The sequence below is a fragment of the Somniosus microcephalus genome, chromosome 4 (genome assembly GCF_052327205.1).
Source record: "Somniosus microcephalus isolate GS21.2 chromosome 4, FLI_Smic_1.0, whole genome shotgun sequence".
In the NCBI taxonomy this organism is placed as follows: Eukaryota; Metazoa; Chordata; class Chondrichthyes; order Squaliformes; family Somniosidae; genus Somniosus; species Somniosus microcephalus.
The window spans coordinates 275,772,323-275,793,909 of NC_140990.1; the positions used below are offsets into that span (position 1 = coordinate 275,772,323).

At 44.5% G+C, this 21,587-nt stretch overlaps 1 protein-coding gene across 6 annotated transcripts in view; it reads left to right on the top strand.

Moving 5' to 3' along the window:
• xirp2b (xin actin binding repeat containing 2b) overlaps positions 1-21,587 on the top strand; it is a 250,156-nt gene that overhangs the window by 188,315 nt on the left and 40,254 nt on the right. For 4 of the 6 annotated variants that reach the window (XM_085986457.1, XM_085986461.1, XM_085986458.1 and 1 more), the window contains one exon: positions 2,048-10,694. In XM_085986457.1, coding sequence (XP_085842583.1) covers positions 2,048-10,694 — 8,647 coding nt within the window. Of the gene's footprint in view, positions 1-568; positions 10,695-21,587 lie in introns of all 6 variants that reach the window. The other 2 variants (XM_085986456.1, XM_085986455.1) reach the window with 1 other exon arrangement.

Genomic DNA, 21,587 nt, shown 5'->3' on the forward strand with positions numbered 1-21,587 from the left:
AGAAATGCACATTTGAAATGCAGTGGCTTCATTTGGAAAGTGTACTTTTCTAACTTTATGCCTTGCTTTTTTCTAATTCTTTGACATTTCTTTTCTCTGCTGCACATCATTTATCTTTTCAACTTCCTATCATCTTGTAAATATTGTATCCCCTTTCATCATTTTCCCCTATGTAAAGTATTTTTTGTTTCACTAAGTCATACAGTTAGGTATGAAAAGGAACCATTGTGGAGAAATTAAGGATATTTAGAAGAAAACAGAAAGGTAAGAAATCACTTCCACACCAGGCAGCTTCCTTAATTATGACGGCCATCAAATAATGGGATCAATCTTTAAAATCTGCAGCAGGGAAGCAACTTGAAGAATCAAAATAATATTACAAAAGTTTTCTTTTTTTCAAAATTGCACTGTGACACTAAAATAGAATGTTTGGTGGAATTTTTTGAAGATGGTGTGTTGACATTGCATTGCATGGAGGCTGATTTGAAGCAGAATTCTAAACTGCATGTTGAGAAACAGCAACAAAAACTATGCGTGGTTCAACATGATTATTGACTTTTCCATTAAGACAGAACATAACTTCCAAGAGATGCAGTGGCCTCCTGTTGTTTCTACTTCCAACATTTCCACAACAGCAGGCAAGATTTCTGAAGCTACATCATTAAGAAAAATAGACAGTACAGCTGCTTCAGTTTCTCTCAGCTCCAGTAACCGTGGAAGCATGGAAGAATTCCCTCCTCCCCCACCAGATTTACTAAATACACCATCAGAAATAACATATTTTTCACAATCTCCCGAACCCTCTCTTTCTTCAACAAAACAAGTCATTCCTAAGGAACTATATTCAAAGCAAAGAAATCTTTACGAGCTAAAACGTTTGTATAAACATATCAATCCAGAGGTGAGAAAGAACCTGGAAAAGGAATTTATACAAGAGATCAGTGAGATTGTGACAAATGAAACAAAAGATAATGATGTAATGGGAGATGTGCAGCAGGCCAAGTATGTTTTTGAACACACTGGTCATAGCCCCCAGAAATGTCTGAGCCCAGAAAGAGAGTATTTAGAATGGGATGAGATCCTTAAAGGAGAGGTACAGTCCATGCGCTGGATGTTTGAGACTCAACCATTAGATTCTATCAAGGATGAATCCCCTGACCAAAGCAATGCGAAATGCATTTCACAACAAGAAATGATAGCAGGAGGTGATGTGAAGTACACAGCATGGATGTTTGAGACACAAGCCATTGATACGCTTGGTGTAAGTTCTCCTGAATCTATAGAAGCCACTGGGAAGATTCCTGAATTAGCAAGAGGAGATGTCCGCACTGCCACTTGGTTGTTTGAAACACAGCCACTTGATTCAATGAATAAGATTTACCAAGAATGTGACCAGGCCATAGAGACTTCTGCCACAAAAGACATTACTGCTGGTGATGTCAAAACTGCAAGATATTTATTTGAAACTCAGTCCCTTGATACACTTGGGCACTTGGATTCAGTGGATGAACTGAACTTCATGCATCTGAAAACTGAATTTGAAGAAATTAAAGGAAATGTGAAGAAAACAACAAAGTTGTTTGAAACTCAACCCCTCTATGTTATTAGGGACCAGTCTGGTCAAGTGCTAGAAATCAAAACTGTCAAAAGAGAGGAGATTGAAAGAGGAGATGTAAGAACTGCACGCTGGCTGTTTGAGACAAAACCTTTAGACATGATTAATGAGGATGTTTCAAGTATAAAGGTTGTATGTGGTATCTCTAGGGAGGAAGTTAATCAAGGTGGTGTGAACAGAGCTAAATGGTTATTTGAAACACATCCCCTGGACAGCATCAAAGAACAGTTAGAAACAGACACTTCTGTCAACTATAAAGAAGAAATACAAGGTGCTGATGTTAGCAGACAATGCTGGATGTTTGAAACCCAACCATTTGACTTGCTAAAAGACAATGATAATGCAAGACCTATAGAAACTGAAGTAATAATAGGAGGTGATGTGCGTTCAACAAAACACTTGTTTGAGACTGTTCCCATTGATGCTTTAAAGGACAGCCCAGATGTAGGAAAGCTGAAATATATGATCGCCTCTGAAGAGGAAAAAGGGGACGTGAGACACCAAACATGGATTTTTGAGACCCAACCACTTGAGATGATTGGGGAGGAGAAAGAAAAATATACAAAAACAATTCAGCTAGAAGAAATCAAAAAAGGTGATGTAAGCAATTACAAACAGGTGTTTGAAACTATGAATCTAAGTCACATTGATGAATCTAAAAAGATTCAAGTGGATGGTGTGACTAGTGGTGCTGTAATGTCAAATAGAACTTTATTTGAAACAACTCCTCTATATGCTGTTCAAGATAGTGCTGGACACTATCATGAGATTAAAACTGTGAGGAGAGAAGAAATTGTGAGGGGTGATGTACGAACATGCAGATGGATGTTTGAGACAACTCCTATTGATCAGTTTGATGAAAGTATTCAAAAGTTTCAAATCATCAAAGGGATATCAAAAGAAGAAATACAATCTGGTGATGTGAAAACAGCTAAGTGGCTGTTTGAAACACAACCACTTGATGCCATCAAATATTTTAGCAATGTAGAAGATGAAGAAATTGTATCAAAGCTGCGTGATGATGTTAAAGGAGATGTACAAACCTGCAGGTGGTTGTTTGAGACACAGCCAATGGATGCTCTCTATGAAAAAGTAGATATTAAAAATGAAGTAGATGAGATCCAGAAAGGGGATGTAAAAACTTGTACTTGGTTATTTGAAACTCAGCCTTTAGATGCAATAAAAGATCATTCAGAAACCATTATAACAATGCGTACAGTACAGCGGGAAGACATCCAGGGTAGTGATGTACGAATGGCCCGCTTTCTGTTTGAGACTGAACCTCTGGAAAATATACAAGGGGATAAGGAGGAAGAATTTAGGCGGCTAACTAAAATAGATATTCAATCAGGGGATGTATCTCGTAAGAAGTGGATCTTTGAAAATAAGTCTCTTGATTTGATAAACTCCAGTTCAGAAGAGGTGTTAAAAAAAATTAGATCTATGACAGCAGAAGATATTCAGAAAGGTAATGTTATTAATTGCACTTGGCTTTTTGAAAACCATCCAATAGATGCTATAAAAGAAAACTCTGAAGAACGAGAGATTCTCCACACAATCACAGATGTTCAGGGTGGGGATGTTGGTAAAGGACGTTTCATTTTTGAGACCTATTCACTGGATCAGATTAAGGAAGAATCTTCAGAAACTACAGACCTCAAAAAATTTAGTATGGAACAAATAGAAAAAGGAGATGTTAAAAACTACACTATGCTGTTTGAAACTCAGCCACTATATGCCATCAAAGATAAGGAAGGATATTACCATGAAGTAATGACTGTTCGGAAGGAGGAAGTGATTAGTGGAGATGTGCGGGGCACCAGGTGGCTATTTGAAACGAAGCCACTAGATTTAATTAAAGAAACTGATGAAGTATATGTCATCAAAGCTGTGACTCAAGAGGATATTCAAAAAGGAGATGTTACTTCTGCACGTTGGAGATTTGAAACACAGCCACTGGACAAAATAGCAGATCACGAGAAAGTAATCCTCAAGACAGTTTGTGATGTACAAGGTGGTGATGTGAGATCAAGTACTCAACTATTTGAATCAGATCTTGATCAGAAATACATTCGAACAGTAAGTGTCAGTGAAATTCAGCACGGTAATGTAAGGACTGTCACTTGGCTTTTTGAATCGCATACCATTGATGAGATAAAAGGGGAAGATTCAGAATATAAAAAGATTGAGACAGTTGGACGAGAAGATGTACAAAAAGGAGATGTAAAACAGGCCATTTGGCTTTTTGAAAAGCAACCATTGGACAGCATACAGGAAATTAATAATACAAATATAAAAATAGTTCAAGAAGATATTCCACAAGTGGATGTCAAAACGACGACCTGGCTTTTTGAAACTACACCTTTGCACCAATTCAATGAAAGTGCAGCAGAAAGGCCAGAAATAATAGGAAAAAATATTGAAGAAACCCTTAAGTCGCTTTATGACTGCAAAATTCTCCAATCCCAAGGAATCCTCATTGAAGCAAATGAGGTTGGAGATGTCAGAATGGCAAAATATCAACTATTGAACCAAACATCCCCAGAGATACAAAAAGAACAGATTGTCAGAGGAGATCTCCAAAACATCATGATGGAATTACTATCCAAGAAAGGGTCTACAGAAAAGGGAATCACTGTAGACCATAATGAAAAAGGCAATGTCCATTTGACAACAGCACAGCTTTTGAAGAGGACAACAGATATCGATGTCGAAAAAGAAGAAATAATTGGTTGTGATATTCAGCAAGTTATCAACAATCTTTTAAGTCATGACAACTCTGCAAAAAAGGGGATTCTGATTCAGGAGAGTGAGAAAGGGGATGTTAGGATGACAGTTTATTCTCTTCTCAACAGAACAGATGATACTGAAGTTAAACAGGGTGAAGTCATAAAAGGTGATATACAAGCTGCAATTGATAAGCTTATAGCTACTTCTCAGAGCAGTGAACTTTTACAGAAAGTTAAAGTAAATGACACTGAAAAAGGAAATGTTCAATTTTACACAACTTGTATTGAGTCTGGAGCACTCGACTATCTTAAACTACTCCAGCAGGAGACTGGGGAAACCGCTGTGGTTCAACCGGAGTCTGAGGAAATAATACATGGAGATGTTGAGGGTGCCAAAAAAATGCTTAAGCAGCAGCAAATGCAAATTGAACGTACAGTTGCAGAGTCTGAAATTTTATCTGGTGATGTCCAAAATGCAGTGCTGGCTTTTATGGCAGAAAGGCAAAACGTATCTGCCAATGTAGAAAAAGAAGAAATCATGCGAGGCGATTTAAGAGCAGCTTTGGATTCACTCAATCAGGCCATAAATCAGCCCACACTAGTAGAAAAGGAACAGATTGTACGAGGTAATTTATCTGCAACTCTAAAATTTCTTGAAGAAGCAAAATCTCAGAAAAAATATATTGAAAAGCTTGAAGTTATTCCAGGAGACATTAAAGGCACTCTAGATTCTCTAGAAAAGTCAGTAAATACCAGAAATGAAGTAGTTGAGGAAGATGTGGTGCCTGGTGATCTCCAGTGTACTTCAAAATGTTTGGAGGAAGCACAAAGCAAATTGAAGCAGTTTGAAAAGGAAGTCATAATGAGAGCTGACTTTCAAGCCTCAATGAGCAATTTATTGGAAGCAGCTTCTGAAAAAATAGCGGTGCCGTATCAGATGAGCAATAAAGAGGATGTAAAAGCTACTATCCAAAATCTACTGGAGCCAACACAACAGCAGGTTCAACCCCAGGCCAGTGGAGCAGGAGTTGTTCAAAATACTATTAAAATCCATCAGGAAGGCCAGAAACAGATACCTACTGCAAAGGGTATTGGCCATAAAGAAGGTGCACATAGCTCCGTAAAATCTCTCTTAGCAGCTAAAGAACAAAGTAAGATGGATATTACAAAAAATGTTAACACAATAATACGGACAAAACTGAATGTCGAACAACATGAGGGTACTAAAAAGGTTAACATTAAAGCAGATGATTCAGTGAAAAGTGATATACAAGAGAAAGTTCAATCTCTCTTGCCACCTGATCAGCAACATCAATATAATGCATATGAAGTTGTTAAGGAAGATGTAAAGAAAATCTCAGATGTGCACACTACCAGGATCACATCTAAACATATTGGTGCTCAAAGTGTACAAGCAACCAGAATCAAGTCTACAGATGATAAATACAATGCACGTAAAGTAAAAGAAAACTTTGGTTCAGTTGACAGACAAACAGCTAAACAGATGGTTTCAGTCTCAACAGATGGTCAGAGTTCCTTCCAGTCACCAAGCACTTCTGAGGTTATTGAAATACCAAATATTGAGATTTGTACAGGAGCCGATACAGCAGTTGCACAAGTCATCAACTCTCAAACCATTCAGGGCACCAGTATTCTTCAGGAAATTGCACAGGCATCCAATCAAACACTTCAGACTTTTGCATCTCAGTCAATTATGGAACATGATGTAAAAAGCAAACAGGAAATTAAAAGTAACAAAGAGTTGCATAAAACTGTTGACGACCGTAGCCAGATAATGAATACAAGACTTGCACCTAAGATCAAATCTGGAACTACTTCGTTAGAAAAATTAAGAATGTCTACAAACAAGATGGACATTAAAACTCACAATACTAGAAAGAAAGAATTAAGCCATGTAAAAATGGACAAAAAGAGTATGCCAGAGGTTCAATTTTCAATTCCACCTCCACCTCCACCAGCTCCGCTGTCTTCTGATGCTGAACTCTCGCTTCCTCCTCCTCCTCCTTCACATATAGAAGAAGATGGTCAAATGTTTCCTCTCCCACCACCACCATTAGTCCAGATAAAACCAGAGATGTATGAAACTGAACTCCCTCCTTCTCCTCTTCCTCCTCCACCCCCTCCCCCTATTACTCCTACTATAACTCTTATCGAGGACAGGTTCACAGCAGGACATCTTCCTCCATCTCCTTTACAGCCTGAGTTAAATTTATTACCATTACCACCATCCCTTCCTCAATCACCTTCCCAACAAAGGAAACTCGTTAATAAGACATCAAAGTTACAGTCTTTACAGAAAATGCCAAACCTTGAATCTATCAAACCAAAAGAGCAACCGAAGAAGAAAGTACCGCTCATTTCAAAACCAAATGTAATTAAAGCTGAGGATTCCACAGCATCAAAGCTAGATATTCAACAGCAGAAACATGAACCCACACAAGAGAAACAACATTCAACATGTCCACAAGCTATACAATCACCACCCCCTCAACCTGTTCAAAAGCTATCACAGAAAAAGGAAGCACAGGCTGCTTCTGCTGTTAACAACGTTTTTGTGCCACTAGATCCTTCACCCAAAACTGAAACTGCAAAACCACAACCTAAACCTTATGCCAGGAAATTTAAAACTCCTTTAATGATAGCTGAAGAAAAATATAGGAAAGAGAGAGAAGAAATGGAAAAAAATAAAGCAGCTAAAATTGCTTGGCCTGTAAATATGGGGAAGCCAGTGACAGAAGAATCAAAAAGTCCAGATAAAGGAGAATCCGAAAATAGTTTCACAGTGAAGCCTTCAGTTTTACCGACTGTCACACCAGCTGCTGATTATCTGACTTCTCCAGCTAGTCAGGTAACGGAAACAGAAAGCATGCATACTATTGCAAAGCATCAAATTTATCCAAAACCAAGAATGCCCACTGCTGAAGAACATCCAGTTTATCCAAAACCAGGAGTGTCCAATATTGTGGAGCATCAGGATTATCCAAAACCAGCAGTGTCCAGTGCTGCAAAACATCAGGATTATCCAAAACCAGCAGTATCCAGTGCTGCAAAACATCAGGATTATCCAAAACCAGCAGTGTCCAGTGCCACAAAACATCAGGATTATCCAAAACCAAAAGTGTCCACTACTGAAGAACGTCCAGTTTATCCAAAACCAGGAGTGCCCACTATTGGGCATCAGGATTATCCAAAACCAACAGTGCCCACTGCCGCAAAACATCAGGATTATCCTAAATCAGCAGTGCCCACTGCCGCAAAACATCAGGATTATCCTAAATCAACAGTGCCCACTGCCACAAAACATCAGGATTATCCTAAATCAGCAGTGCCCACTGCCGCAAAACATCAGGATTATCCTAAATCAACAGTGCCCACTGCCGCAGAACATCAAGTTTATCCAAAACCAACAGTGCCCACTGCCGCAAAACATCAAGTTTATCCAAAACCAACAGTGCCCACTGCCGCAAAACATCAAGTTTATCCAAAACCAACAGTGCCCACTGCCGCAGAACATCAAGTTTATCCAAAACCAACAGTGCCCACTGCCGCAGAACATCAAGTTTATCCAAAACCAACAGTGCCCACAGCTTCAGAAGATCAGATGTCCACAAAAACAGTGTCTTCTGCTTCTTCCTCCCAGTCAGCAGTGGCATCTGCTTCAGAGCAACTGCACCATATCTTAAAATATTCTTCAGATGTAATGAGTAATAAGGAAGAGATATTTAATGCATTTAAAGATTCAGTGAAAGATATTGGCTTGGAAACTATTAAACAACACAATGAGGCACAAGAACAACCTAGTCATCTAAAACCTCAGTCAATTTCTCTGCCAAAATTTAAGGTTAAAACTATTCAGCTACCTAAAATGGATCAAATAATGCAAGAAAAGAAAGAAAGTGAACTGTCATACAAAAAGAAGCAAAAACATATTTCAATGCCAGAAGAAAATAAAAATCAAGAGAAAACTGCCATTAAACATTTTCAACTAAAACCAAATGACTATGTGGATGTGGCTAAACAAGAGCAGCATAACATTATTGTTCAGCAACATAATCATTTGGGTGAATATTACCAATCAGCAACTGATGTTAAAGATCCGAACAATGAAAAGACATCTGTTTCACAAACACTTGCAATAAATGTGGCAGAAGATCAAGTGAAAAATAAGAAAGAGGTACAACAGCATAATCAACAATCTCATACAGCTCATTTCAAAGAAACTCAGAAAGTGCAACAAAAGAAGGAAAAGGAGGTCATATACAAAGAAGTGAAGAGTGAAAAAATGCAGAAGCATCATGTTAAGGTTCAGAAAGGAGCATTTCTAAAAATTCAAGGAGAACAAGATCAGCAGAAAGGTGACTTAGCAATGCAAGTAATTAATCAAAAGCCCTTGGGTGAACAGGCACATGTGCAAAAACACCTTGATTGGAAGGAAATTGTAACTTCAGAAAATCAGGTTGAATATAAAAGTGAACAGGATTCCTTTCAGGCAAAGGAAGAACAAGTTTGTTATGTAAGAAATGCAGATAGTAAGCAAGGGCTGGTCCCTGCTCATGTGGAGGATATAAAACAGGAGAACAAAGAAAGTAGAAATACTGCTGTGCATGAAAAGGAATTTGATAAAAGTGTGGCAAGACATTATGTAGAAATTAGTGATAGTTACCGAAAGCGTGAAGAACTGCAAAACATTTTGATCAGACTGATTCAGTTTGAAAAAGAGAATGACAACATAGATTTAAATGCAATAACAGCCTTTTGGGGAAAGGTTCCTAAATGGCTTACAGATGGCCATGGATTCCCAATGAAGGTTACCAAAGGGACTGATTTGCAAAAGGTGAGGCGAGAACTAACACAGATTAAACAGAAAGCATTACTAAAGCTTGCATATTTTGATGAATCAATACAAAAAGCATTGATTTCTATGGCTGGTTTAAAACCTGAAAAAGAAACATTGGGTTGCACTACACCTTCGCAGAAGATATCTAAGATAAGCATTGGTTCTTGCAAATTAGATAAACAAGGAAAAAGCAATGTTGAAGAGCAAGCATGTGAAAGTAAAAAGGAACAGTTAAGTGAAATTAGACTTGCAGAGCAGAGAGCCCAGTCTCCAACAAAAAGAATGCCGTCACCATCCCCTTCTTACATCACTATCGAGTCTACAGCAAGGCGCACAGAATCACCTCTTAGAACTGTTCCCTCTCCACCACTTTCTCAGAAAGCATACAGTACACCATCCCCAGTCCAACGGGAAACTACACCGACACCTCCACTACCGATGCGCAGCTCAGAGATGCCAACATCCAGAATTCGCACATCTTCAACATCACCCTCTCCACCAAGAGGTAAACGTTATGATCAGCTTGCCAAACTTAAAGATACTACAGCAAAACTGTCACAGGGAATTTCACAATCTACACAGTCTACACATGTTGCAATAGCAGAAAAGAGGTCGGAAATTATTCCATCACCAGCAACTCTTCGACGTCAGTTAAAGATTGACACGCCGGTTACAGATACATTACCTAAATCCGAATCGCCTGTCACGATTATTACGGTTAAGGATATAGCAGAAATGTTTGAAGAGGCTAGAAGGTCAGAAGAAAACAAAGTGTACATGCGTAAGGATCCCATAGACATTCCAGAACGTTTGGGCTCTGACACAGAAGAGTCTGAATCTGCTGTTAGCAAGCAGAAAGTTCAGATGCCGAAAGTAGATCTTTCAGAACTTGTTAATAAATTTGAAATACCTGATACAACAATTTATTTTCAAAAGGAGCCAGTCATAATCACTGATAGAATAGGAAGTGATAGTGAAGATGACCTTCTTGGGGAAAAAACTGTGTTTGACGTAATCCCAACTTTTGATATAAAATCTGTCAAGCCTGCGTTTGAAAGTTCTGGACAAGCTACTAGTCCTGAAAATCCCCAGGGAGATGGAAAACCTCTGAAAAAATCTCAACATTCTCATAAAGTCAAGGAAGGAATTAAGACGTCAACACAATCCATGCTATATCCTGAAGCAAATAATAAGCAGTTTGCACGTGTGGATGAGTTTGAAACTGAAGCAACTAGCTCAAGAACTAGCATTCAGCACTCTGAAATGTTTTCAGGCACTGATTCCAGGCATGCACCACCAACCTATGAAGATGTAATTTCAGGACAGATATTAGATATATCAGCTGATAACACACCAGAAGAATTGCTGAAGAATTTTCAAAAGACATGGCAGGAAAGTGAACGTGTCTTCAGGAGTCTTGGTTACAAAATCTCAGACACCAGTGAAGCTATGGGGCAAGAAGATGTACTTCAGGAACATACGGCTTTGACTGGTAATCTGCATGAATAGCGTGAAAATTAAACATAAAAAGCAATGAAATTAATAACCCCATTGTACAGATCAAAACTAAAATGGAATTAATACTAATCTATTTTTTTCTTCACTGATTTGCTGTACTATTTTACACTCATCACACTTTTCTTGTGATGAATGTGAACATTGATAGTAATACTGAACTAAAACAAATGAGATTTCTTAGGACATTAAGGTAATGATGCAATAGGATAAATATTTCCACTTGTAAGGTTAACTGGATCACTTCTGAGTGGCAAATTCAACAACTTACATTTCCATAGTACAGGAAACTTTGGTTTATCCGGAGGTTAAAAGTCCGGAAAGCTCTATCTACCGGCAAAATTCAGGAGCCGTTTCCTATAAGTATTTTTACTTCTCGTTGCTTTTTTCCCCCAGTCAGGCTCTGCAAGGTCTGTAGCTAAGCAACAGCTTCAGCTAGAGATGCTTTTAAGCTGCAGCCGACTGTTTTGAAGCTGTTGCTAAGCAACAGGGTTTGTTGATTCACCCGGAGCTGAAAATCTCCGTATGTTTCAACATGTCCGGCAGTTTTGATCTAACGGCAACAGCTCGGTCCCGTCGGTGCCGGATATCACAAAGTTTCCTGTATTCCTAACTTACAGAGAGATGTCTTATAGTGTGCTTTCAGAGTATAGAAACATAGAAACATAGAAGATAGCAGCAGGAGTAGGCCATTCGGCCCCTCGAGCCTGCTCCGCCATTCAATGAGATCATGGCTGATCATCCAAATTCAGTACCCTGTTCCTGCCTTCTCTCCATATCCCTTGATCCCTTTAGCCTTAAGAAATATATCCAACTCCTTCTTGAATATATTTCATGAATTGGCCTCTACTGCCTTCTTTGGCAGAGAATTCCACAGGTTCACCACTCTCTGGGTGAAGAAATTCCTCCTCATCTCTGTCCTAAATGGCTTACCCCTTATCCTTAGACTGTGACCCCTGGTTCTGGACTCCCCGACCATCGGGAACATCCTTCCAGCATCTAGTCTGTCTAGTCCTGTTAGAATTTTATAAGTTTCGATGAGATCCCCTCTCATTCTTCTAAACCCCAGCGAGTACAAGCCCAATCGACCCAATCTCTCCTCATACGTCATTCCTGCCATCCCAGGTATCAGCCTGGTGAATCTTCGCTGCACTCCTTCCATGGCAAGAACATCCTTCCTCAGATAAGGTGACCAAAACTGCACACAATACTCAAGATGTGGCCTCACCAAGGCCCTGTACAACTGCAGCAAGACATCCTTGTCCCTGTACTCAAACCCTCTCGCTACGAAGGCCAACATACCATTTGCCTTCTTAACCGCCTGCTGCAGCTGCATGCTTACTTTCAGCGACTGGTACACAAGGATGCCCAGGTCTCGTTGCACTTCCCCTTCTCCCAATCTATTGCCATTTAGATAATAATCTGCCTTCCTGTTTTTGACACCAAAGTGGATAACCTCGCATTTATCCACGTTATATTGCATCTGCCATGCTTCTGCCCAATCACCCAACCTGTCCTCCTCATAGCACACACGCCCACCCAGCTTTGTGTTGTCTGCAAAATTGGCCCAGAAATTCAGGTCAAGGGCTTCCCGCGGGTGTAAGCCCCCGACCTGCACTTACCTTGCGCGCCGGGAGTTGAGCTGTAGGGCCCCGTGGAATTCCGATCTGGCGCCTAGCCCAGCTGCCGGCGCGCAGTGCTTGCGTATCCCAGGGGCATAGTTAGTTCGATGCGTCCCCTGGGATCACGTGGGCCATGGGCAGCCAATCGGAGGAGGAAAAAGCCTATTCATAAGTCTTGACAGTAAGACCTGTCAAGACTTATAAATACTACGGCCCCAAAATAGCAGTAAACCTTCAAATAATTTTTTTTTTTAAATCACACTTTTTAAATAAACTATAAATTACATTAAATAACTATTTTAAACAATACTTTAAATTTTTGAAAAAAATAACTTTATATTCTAACGGGACTAAAAATAAACTTACCTTGCTTTAAAGTATTTAAAAATAATAAACCTGTGGAAAAAATGTTTTAATTTTAATTAATTGACCACTTACCTTGTAAAAAGCAGGCCTTACGCCTGCTTTTTACATTTCTAAATTCGGCAGGCTTACGTTCCCGGAGAAACCTGTAAAAAAAACGTAAGTTCAAAGCGCACGCGCAGATTCCCCCACACACGCGTTCGACCTCTGAACCCCTTCATTCAGAGGAACGGAAGTGCCGGTTTCCCGCGCATGCGCAGTGCATGCAGGAAACTGGCACTTCCATCGGGCCCACGCGTGAGTACCCCGTGCGTACTCACCCGTGGAGACCCGAATTTCTGGGCCATTACATCTAGTTCCCTCGTCCAGATCCAGTGGACAATAAGTGGGAACTGAACAGATACAAGAAAGGGATGATACAAATTAGGAGGGGTGAAAGTGCAGTTGGAGAAGGGTTTTTAGGAGGCTTTTGAAAGCAGGATGGAGGTGACGAGGCAGAGGTGCTGAGGGTGGGAGTGAAGTAGCTGCTGATAGTAGAGCAGTGGGAGTAAGGTACAAGAAGTAAGTCAGTATTAGAAGAATGGTAAATGTGCGAAAGGACATTCCTGGAGGAGATCATGGTGGCAGAGAGGGAGAAGGCCATGGAGACATTTGATGGTGAGGAAAAGGATCTTAAAATCAATTCTCTGGGGTATCAGTGGAGCTTCGTACAGAATGGGGTAATCAGGATAGGAACTCTTCTTCTTCTTAGGCAGCCCCTTGGAACCGAGGATGACTTGATTCCACATTAAAAATGAGTTCTCAGGTGACTGATGAGTCCAATGCAAGACCTACAGTCTCTGTCACAGGTGGGGCAGACGGTGGTTGAAGGGGCAGGTGGGTGGGGTGCTTGGGTTGATGTGTGCTCCTTGTGCTACTTGCACTTGGCTTCCGCTTGCTCCCGGCGAAGAGACTCGAGGTGTTCGGCGCCTTCCTGGATGCTTCTCCTCCACTTTGTGCGGTCTTGGGCCAGGGATTCCCAGGTGTCGGTGGGGATATTGCACTTTTTCAAGGAGGCTTTGAGGGTGTCCTTGAAGCATTTCCTCTGCCCACCTGGGGCTCTCTTGCTGTGTCGGAGCTCCGAGTAGAGTGCTTGTTTTGGGAGTCTCGTATCGGGCATGTGGACGATGTGACCCATCCATCGGAGCTGATCGAGCGTGGTCAAAGCTTCGATGCTGGGGATGTTGGCCTGAGCGAGAACACTGACGTTGGTGCACCTATCCTGCCAATGGATTTGCAGGATCTTGCGGAGGCAACGTTGGTGGTACCTCTCCAGTGCTTTGAGGTGCCTGCTGTAAATGGTCCATGTCTCTCAGGCATACAGGAGGGCGGGTATCACTACTGCTCTGTAGACCATGATCTTGGTGCCAGATTTGAGGTCCTGGTCTTCAACACTCTCTTCCTCAGGCGACCGAAGGCTGCACTGGCACACTGAAGGCGGTGTTGGACTTCGTCATCAACATCTGCCCTTGTTGACAGTAGGCTCCCGAGGTATGGAAAGTGGTCCACATTGTCCAAGGCCTTGTCATGGATTTTGATTATCGGTGGGCAGTACTGTTTGGCGGGGGCAGGTTGGTAGAGGACCTTTGTCTTACGGATGTTTAGTGTAAGGCCCATGCTCTCGTATGCTTCGGTGAAGGTGTTGACGATGGTTTGGAGTTCGACATCCGAGTGTGCACAGAAGCAAGCGTCGTCTGCATACTGTAATTCGATAACAGATGGGACGACCTTAGATCTGGACTGGAGGCGACGGAGGTTGAACAGTTTCCTGTTAGTTCTGTAAATTAGCTCCACTCCAGCGGGGAGCTTACTGAGGGTGAGATGGAGCATTGCAGCAAGGAAGATCGAGAAGAGCGTTGGTGCGATGACACAACTTTGCTTGACCCCGGTCCGTACGTGAATTGGGTCTGTGGTGGAACCGTTGGCCAGGATCACGGCTTGCATGCTGTCATGAAGCAGGCGGAGGATGGTGACAAACTTTTGAGGGCAGCCGAATTTGAGGAGGACACTCCATAATCCCTCACGGTTGACAGTGTCAAAGGCCTTTGTGAGGTCAAAGAAGGCCATGTACAATGGTTGGTGCTGTTCCCTGCATTTCTCTTGTAATTGACACGTGGTGAAAATCATGTCCATTGTGCCCCTTAGTGGGCGGAATCCGCATTGCGACTCTGGGAGGAGCTCTTCAGCCACTGGGAGAAGGCGATTGTGGAGGATTCTTGCAATGACTTTCCCTGTGGCAGACAGCAGGGAAACTCCTCTGTAATTACCATAATCGGACTCATCACCTTTCTTGAAGATGGTCACAATTATAGCATCTCTGAGATCCCCTGGTATGCTCTCCTCCTTCAAGATAAGAGAAATTATTTCATGAATTCATACCAGTAGTGCTTCTCCGCCATGCTTTAATGCCTCGGCAGGGATTCTCTGCTCCTGAGGCCTTGTTGTTCTTCAGTTGTCAGATGGCCTTTTCAACGTCTTGCCAGGCTGGGCTTGTGCTGAGGTGGTAGCGGGTAGCATGCAGTGGATGGAGTTGAGGACACTCATGTCGAAGACAGAGTCTTGGTTAAGGAAATCTTCGAATTGCTCCTTCCAGCGGGCACTGACTTGATGAGTACCTCTCCATTCTTGGTCCGCAGTGGGGTAGGGCCTTGGGTGATTGGGCCGTAGCAGGTCTTGACTGCGCTAAAGAATCCACGCACATCATGGTTGTCGGCTAGCTGCTGGATCTCCTGCGCTTTCTCCACCCACCATCTGTTCTTTAGGTCGCGAGTTTTTTGTTGGACCTCGGCCTTCAGGCTTCTGTAGAGCTGCTTTCTTGCTCTCGAGTTGTGTTGCTGTTTCCAGTTCAGGAATGCCTTACACTTGCAGCTTATTATCTCCTGGATCTCCTGGTCATTTTCGTCAAACCAGCCTTGGTGTTTCCTGGTTGAGTGACCGAGCATCTCTTCACAGGTGCTGGTTTGGAGGCCTTGAGTGCAGACCAGGCGCTGTGGACACTCTGTGTCTCTGCATCACTGGGAGTCGTCGGGTTGGTTGTGAGGCGTAGGCTGAATAGGGCTTTCTTAGCGGGGTCTTTGAGTGCTCCAGCGTTGATTTTCTGTTGTCGCTGCTGTTTTGGGGCTACTTTGATGGAGATGACAGAGCGGATTAGGCGATGGTCTGTCCAGCAGTCGTCAGCTCTTGCCATGGCGCGGATGATGTGGACATCCTTGCTGTCCCTCGCTCAGACGATGACGTAGTCCAGCAGATGCCAGTGCTTGGAGCGAGGGTGCTGCCCTGAAGCCTTGTACTTGTCTCTCTGATGGAACAGGGTGTTGGTTATGACCAGGCCATGTTCTAAGCATTTCATCAGGAGGAGGGTACCATTGGAGTTGGCTTTCCCTACCCCCTCTCTGTCGATCACACCTCTCCAGAAGGCAATGGAGACATTTGATGGTGAGGAAAAGAATCTTAAAATCAATCCTCTGGGGTATCAGTGGAGCTTCGTACAGAATGGAGTAATCAGGATAGGAACAGGAGTAGTGCATCAAGCATGCTCCTTTTGTTAGCTATGGCAGCTCTATCTTTTTAATCTCAATTCCCTGTGCATTCTCCCTTAATAATTTAAATGTCTTTTTTAAACACGATTTTAAACTCTTGGGGGGTAAAATTCATTTGGTAGCACCACCTGCTAGCGCCTTAAGAGGGCGTTAAGTGGGGCGCAAACCAACTAGTGCCTGGGCGTGACACTGCCCACGCCTCCCGCAAAATTCAGCGGGAGGTTAGTGGTGGTGCTAACCGGTAGCGCCCTGCGGCGCTGGGCCGCTGGCGATGACGTCATTGGTGTGCTCAGCGCCCAGCTCACGCCCCGGCCATGATCTTCGGGAGCGCCCCCTGATTTACCGCCGGACGCTATGTCCGACGGGGTCAGGGAGGCGTACCTGCGGCCAGGGAGGCGCAATTTAAAGGCAAGGTGCGGGGCGGCCATTTTTGTTGCTGGCCGCCTGCCAGCACCTGCTTGCGCTCCCGTCCCCGGCCTCCTGAACCCCCACCCCCCCCACGCTGAGTGCCGGCTGTGCTCCAAGAACCTGGCACTTCTCTTGGGTTCCGGGCTCTTTTGCCTGCACTCCCGATCCCCGGGAGCCCAGCTGGGCCCCAGGTCGCGCTACACAAGGCCCCGCCACTTTAAGAAGGGGAGGAAAACCTGCAATACTGTGGCACGTAGCACCACGATATTCACTCGCAGCGCCCCAAGAGGGAGGCGGGGCGCTTCCCGTAGCGCCCCGCTTCCCTCTTGGGGTGCAACCACTCAATTTCCGGCGCGGGGTGCTCATTTTTCCAGGGCGCTACTTTTAGTGCCCCGGCGAAGTTAGCGCCTCAATTGGGGCGCTACTGAATTTTTAGCCCTTGGTCTTCTGGGGCATATTCACACAGCACTTTGTAAGAAGCTGTTTTCCCGAATTTGTTTTTAACTGGTATAGCTCAAATTCTGATTATGCCCCTTTGTTCTGGATTCCTGACTCGAGGAAAGTCATTGGGCTGTATATTCCGGTCCCTACGGGTGTGTACGCGCTGTGTACACACCCATAGGGACATGGGGAATGCTGGTTTCAGGCGCTGAAAACCGACATTTCCGATCTGTCAAGAATGCTCTTGACAGATCAGACGTCTGTTCTAGGCGAAGGGCCTCTGTGAGCAGATCCTTCGACTTTCTGGAGAATCTCCGCCCGCAGAAAACCCTTAGAAATCTTACGCCTGGTGAAAGCAGGCGTAGCATAAGATTTGAAAAAAAGATTTTTTAAAATTTTCACTCATTTATCATTTAAAAATAAAAGTTTATTTTTAGCCTCGTAAAAAACTTTAATTATTTTTTTCAAAAAATTAAAGTTTTGTTTAAAATATTTAATTTATTGTAATTTCAATTCATTTTAAAAATTAGATTAAAAAAAAATTATTTAATGTTTTGCAGTGTTTTTGGGGTGATCTCCATTCATATATTTGAGAGGTCTATTTGTCAAGTGTATGAAGGGAGATTCCCTTCTTTGATTGGCTCCCCATGGCCCACGTGATCCCAGGGACGCCAGGGAACTGCTTGGGCCCTGCACATTTCCAGTTGGAGAGGCCCAGGAGCGGAAGTGTCCGGACCTCGGGAGCCCTTGGGTAAGTCCGTAGATTTTTTTCCAGATCGGAGGCCTCCGCACGCAGGAAGCTTCCGATCGTAAAATACGGCCCATTAGTTTTTTATTCTTTAAGGTGAGGGATTTTGGTGCTGAGAATGGAGGATTTTCCATTTCAGGTGCCCAGGGTCAACATCAAGCATTTCCAGATGAGATATAGCTATACACAGAATAAAGCTCTCTCTACTCGACCGGAACAATGTGTAAGGGGGTTTCTCCGATACTGGTCCCCCATTACACACAGTTCTTGGACGTCAGGATTTATAAGAACAAAATACACACGGCACAGGATTTTGGCTCAACCTTTGATTCATTCGTTTATTGAACACACACACTTACTTCCCTAATATAAATCCCTACGATTTATATCAAGCTAACAACCCCAAAATACAAACCCCTACGCAAGGGTCATTTGCATCGACACAATATGACACAGTTAAACCCGTCCGCGATTTGACTGTTACATATAAAGTTACCCAGACTCAATCACAAAATCCTTATTGTGATCTGACTGAAACTCACAAACTTATTCAGACTCAATCTTAAAAGCCCCCTCTATGATATGGCTGAAACATACAATCACCACTCCCGATCGACTGTCTCTTGGAGTTGATTGTAGGCTCTGAAACATACAATCACTGTGATGAAATATGCCATTCATCAGGCACTCTGTATTCTCTGTGTTTGATTGTGCCTGTGACTGTGCCAAGCAGGGGAGTTTAGTTTCAGTTTCATTTCCTTACCTGTATTGTATTGTGTGTAGGGCTCCGCCCATACCTGGCCCCTACTTAAGCAGGCCCCAGCGTGTCTCACAGGCAGTACAGCAGATCTCTGGATGAGAGACACTTCTCCACTGTGTATTACTTTCTGAGTTAATAAAAGCCTTGCTTTGCTCCGTTAACGTTGAGTCTCGGATTCATTGAGGCACATCAATTTTATTAACTCAATTTTCAATGCAATGGATCAACTCTTGAAACCCGAACGTTTGGATTTGGACCCGCATGCTTCGGATGCATCGGCACGATTCGGACACTGGTTTAAGTGTATGGAATTCTTCCTGGACAATTCCGCAGCCATCACAGACGCTACGGACGCTGAAAGTATGAAACTCGGAATCCTGCGGAATTGGGTAAGCCACCGGGTTTACCCCCTCATCCAAGACGCCGACACGTACCCGGCCGCCTGCGACATCCTAAAGGCGCATTACCAGCAGCCTACGAATGAGGTGTACGCTAGGCATCTGCTCGCTACTCGCACACAGCGACCTGGGGAATCGCTGGATGAGTTCCTAGTCACCCTGAAAACGCTTGGCAAAGACTGCAAGTGCCAAGATGTAAAAGCCGCAGTGTACACTGACGAGCTTGTTCGTGATGCCTTTATCACAGGCCTCAGCTCCACTTACATCCGGCAGAGACTACTGGAAAAAATGGGATTGGACCTGAAACAGGCTGTGGACACAACGCGATCCCTGGATGTGGCCCAGAGAAACTCGGACGCCTATTCTTCAGCCCGCGCCGCCCACGCCGCCACGTTTGCACCAAAGGCGCCACCACCTTGGAAGGCATCTTCCCCGCCCGGCAGCCCGACACCGTCGGGGCCCCGCTCTCCCCCCAGAAGCCCTACGACAGCCGCGACGCGTCGGGGCCCCAACTGCTACTTCTGCGGGCAGCCGAAGCACACCAGAAACCTGTGCCCGGCGAAAGGCACCACCTGCTTTGAGTGCGGTAAGAAGGGGCACTTCGGGAAGGTGTGCAGAGGGAACCCCGCTGGAAAACCCGCCACCGCCGCGTGTGCGCCGTGGGAGCGGCCATCTTGGACGCCATCTTGCCCGACCTCGTGGGGTCCGCCATCTTGTGAGCAGACAGCGTGGACACCATCTTGTCTCGATCAGGGCCCTACAGTGGCATCGGTCACAGTGGACCAGACCAGACCGCACCCGCTATCCAAATCAATGGTGGACATCGAGGTAAACGGGTGCGGGGTTAAATGTTTAATTGACAGTGGAAGCACGGAGAGTTTTATCCACCCTGAACTAGCACAACAACTCTCTCTAACGGTGGTCCCTGCTCGGGGCACCATCTCTATGGCTGATAAAACCCAGACATCGACCATTATGGGTTACTGCGCGGTACAATTGTCCGTTAACGGAACTGTATACGATAATTTTAAATTACTAATCATGAAGAGTCTATGTGCGAGCGTGATCTTGGGCCTGGATTTCCAGTGCCACCACCAAAGCATCACGCTCAATTACGGTGGGTCCCAGCCGCCCCTCACAGTGTGCGGTCTGGCTACCCTGAAGGTAAAGCCGCCTTCGCTATTCACGAACCTTACTCCCAACTGTCGGCCAATAGCGACCAAAAGCAGGACGTACAGCTGGGAGGACAGGCAGTTTATCACGACCGAGGTGGACAGGCTGCTGAGGGAGCGCGTTATTGAACGCAGCAACAGCCCGTGGCGCGCCCAAGTGGTGGTGGTGAGGGGTAGCGAGAAGAAACGGATGGTGATCGACTATAGCCAAACGATCAACATGTACACCCAACTAGACGCCTACCCGCTACCCCGCATATCAGAAATGGTGAACCAAATTGCCCAATACCGGGTGTTCTCCACCATCGACCTCAAGTCAGCGTACCACCAGCTCCCTTTCAGACCAGAGGACCGCCCGTACACCGCCTTCGAGGTGAACGGACGCCTCTACCAATTCCTCAGAGTCCCCTTTGGGGTGACGAATGGGGTCTCGGTCTTCCAGAGGGAGATGGACCGCATGGTCGATGACCACCACTTGCAGGCAACCTTCCCCTACCTCGACAACGTCACCATCTGCGGTCACAACCAGCAGGATCACGACTCGAACCTCGAGAGGTTCCTGAAAACCGCACAAAAACTCAACCTCACTTACAACGAGGACAAGTGCGTTTTCAACACCACGCGCCTCTGTATATTAGGCAGCGTGGTGGAGAATGGGGAAATTGGACCCGACCCTGACCGATTGCGCCCCCTATGGGAGCTGCCCCTGCCCAACACTCCCAAAGCCCTGAAAAGGTGCCTGGGGTTATTTTCTTATTATGCCCAATGGGTCCCCAACTACTCCGACAAAGCCCGCCCCCTCTTGAAAGCATCCTCTTTTCCGCTCTCTGCTGAGGCCCACGCCGCCTTCAAAAGCATTAAGCGGGATATTGAATGGGCCACGCTACAGGCAGCGGACGAGAACACTCCCTTTCAAGTGGAAAGTGATGCGTCTGACTTTGCCTTGGCGGCCACCCTCAACCAGGCGGGGCGGCCCGTAGCTTTCTTCTCGAGGACCCTCCAAGGGCCCGAGATCAGACACTCCTCCGTGGAAAAGGAGGCCCAAGCCATCGTGGAGGCAGTGCGCCACTGGCACCACTACCTAGCCGGCAAACGCTTCACCCTACTTACCGACCAGCGGTCGGTAGCGTTTATGTTTAATAATAAACAGAAGGGGAAGATTAAAAATGATAAGATTCTCAGGTGGCGGATCGAGCTCTCCACCTTCGAGTATGACATCATTTACCGGCCAGGGGCCCTTAACGAATCCCCCGACGCCCTCTCACGAGGGATGTGTGCCAGCGCCACCGGGGATCGGCTACAGACCCTCCACAACGACCTCTGCCACCCAGGGGTCACACGGCTGTTCCACTTCATAAAGTCCCGCAACTTACCCTACTC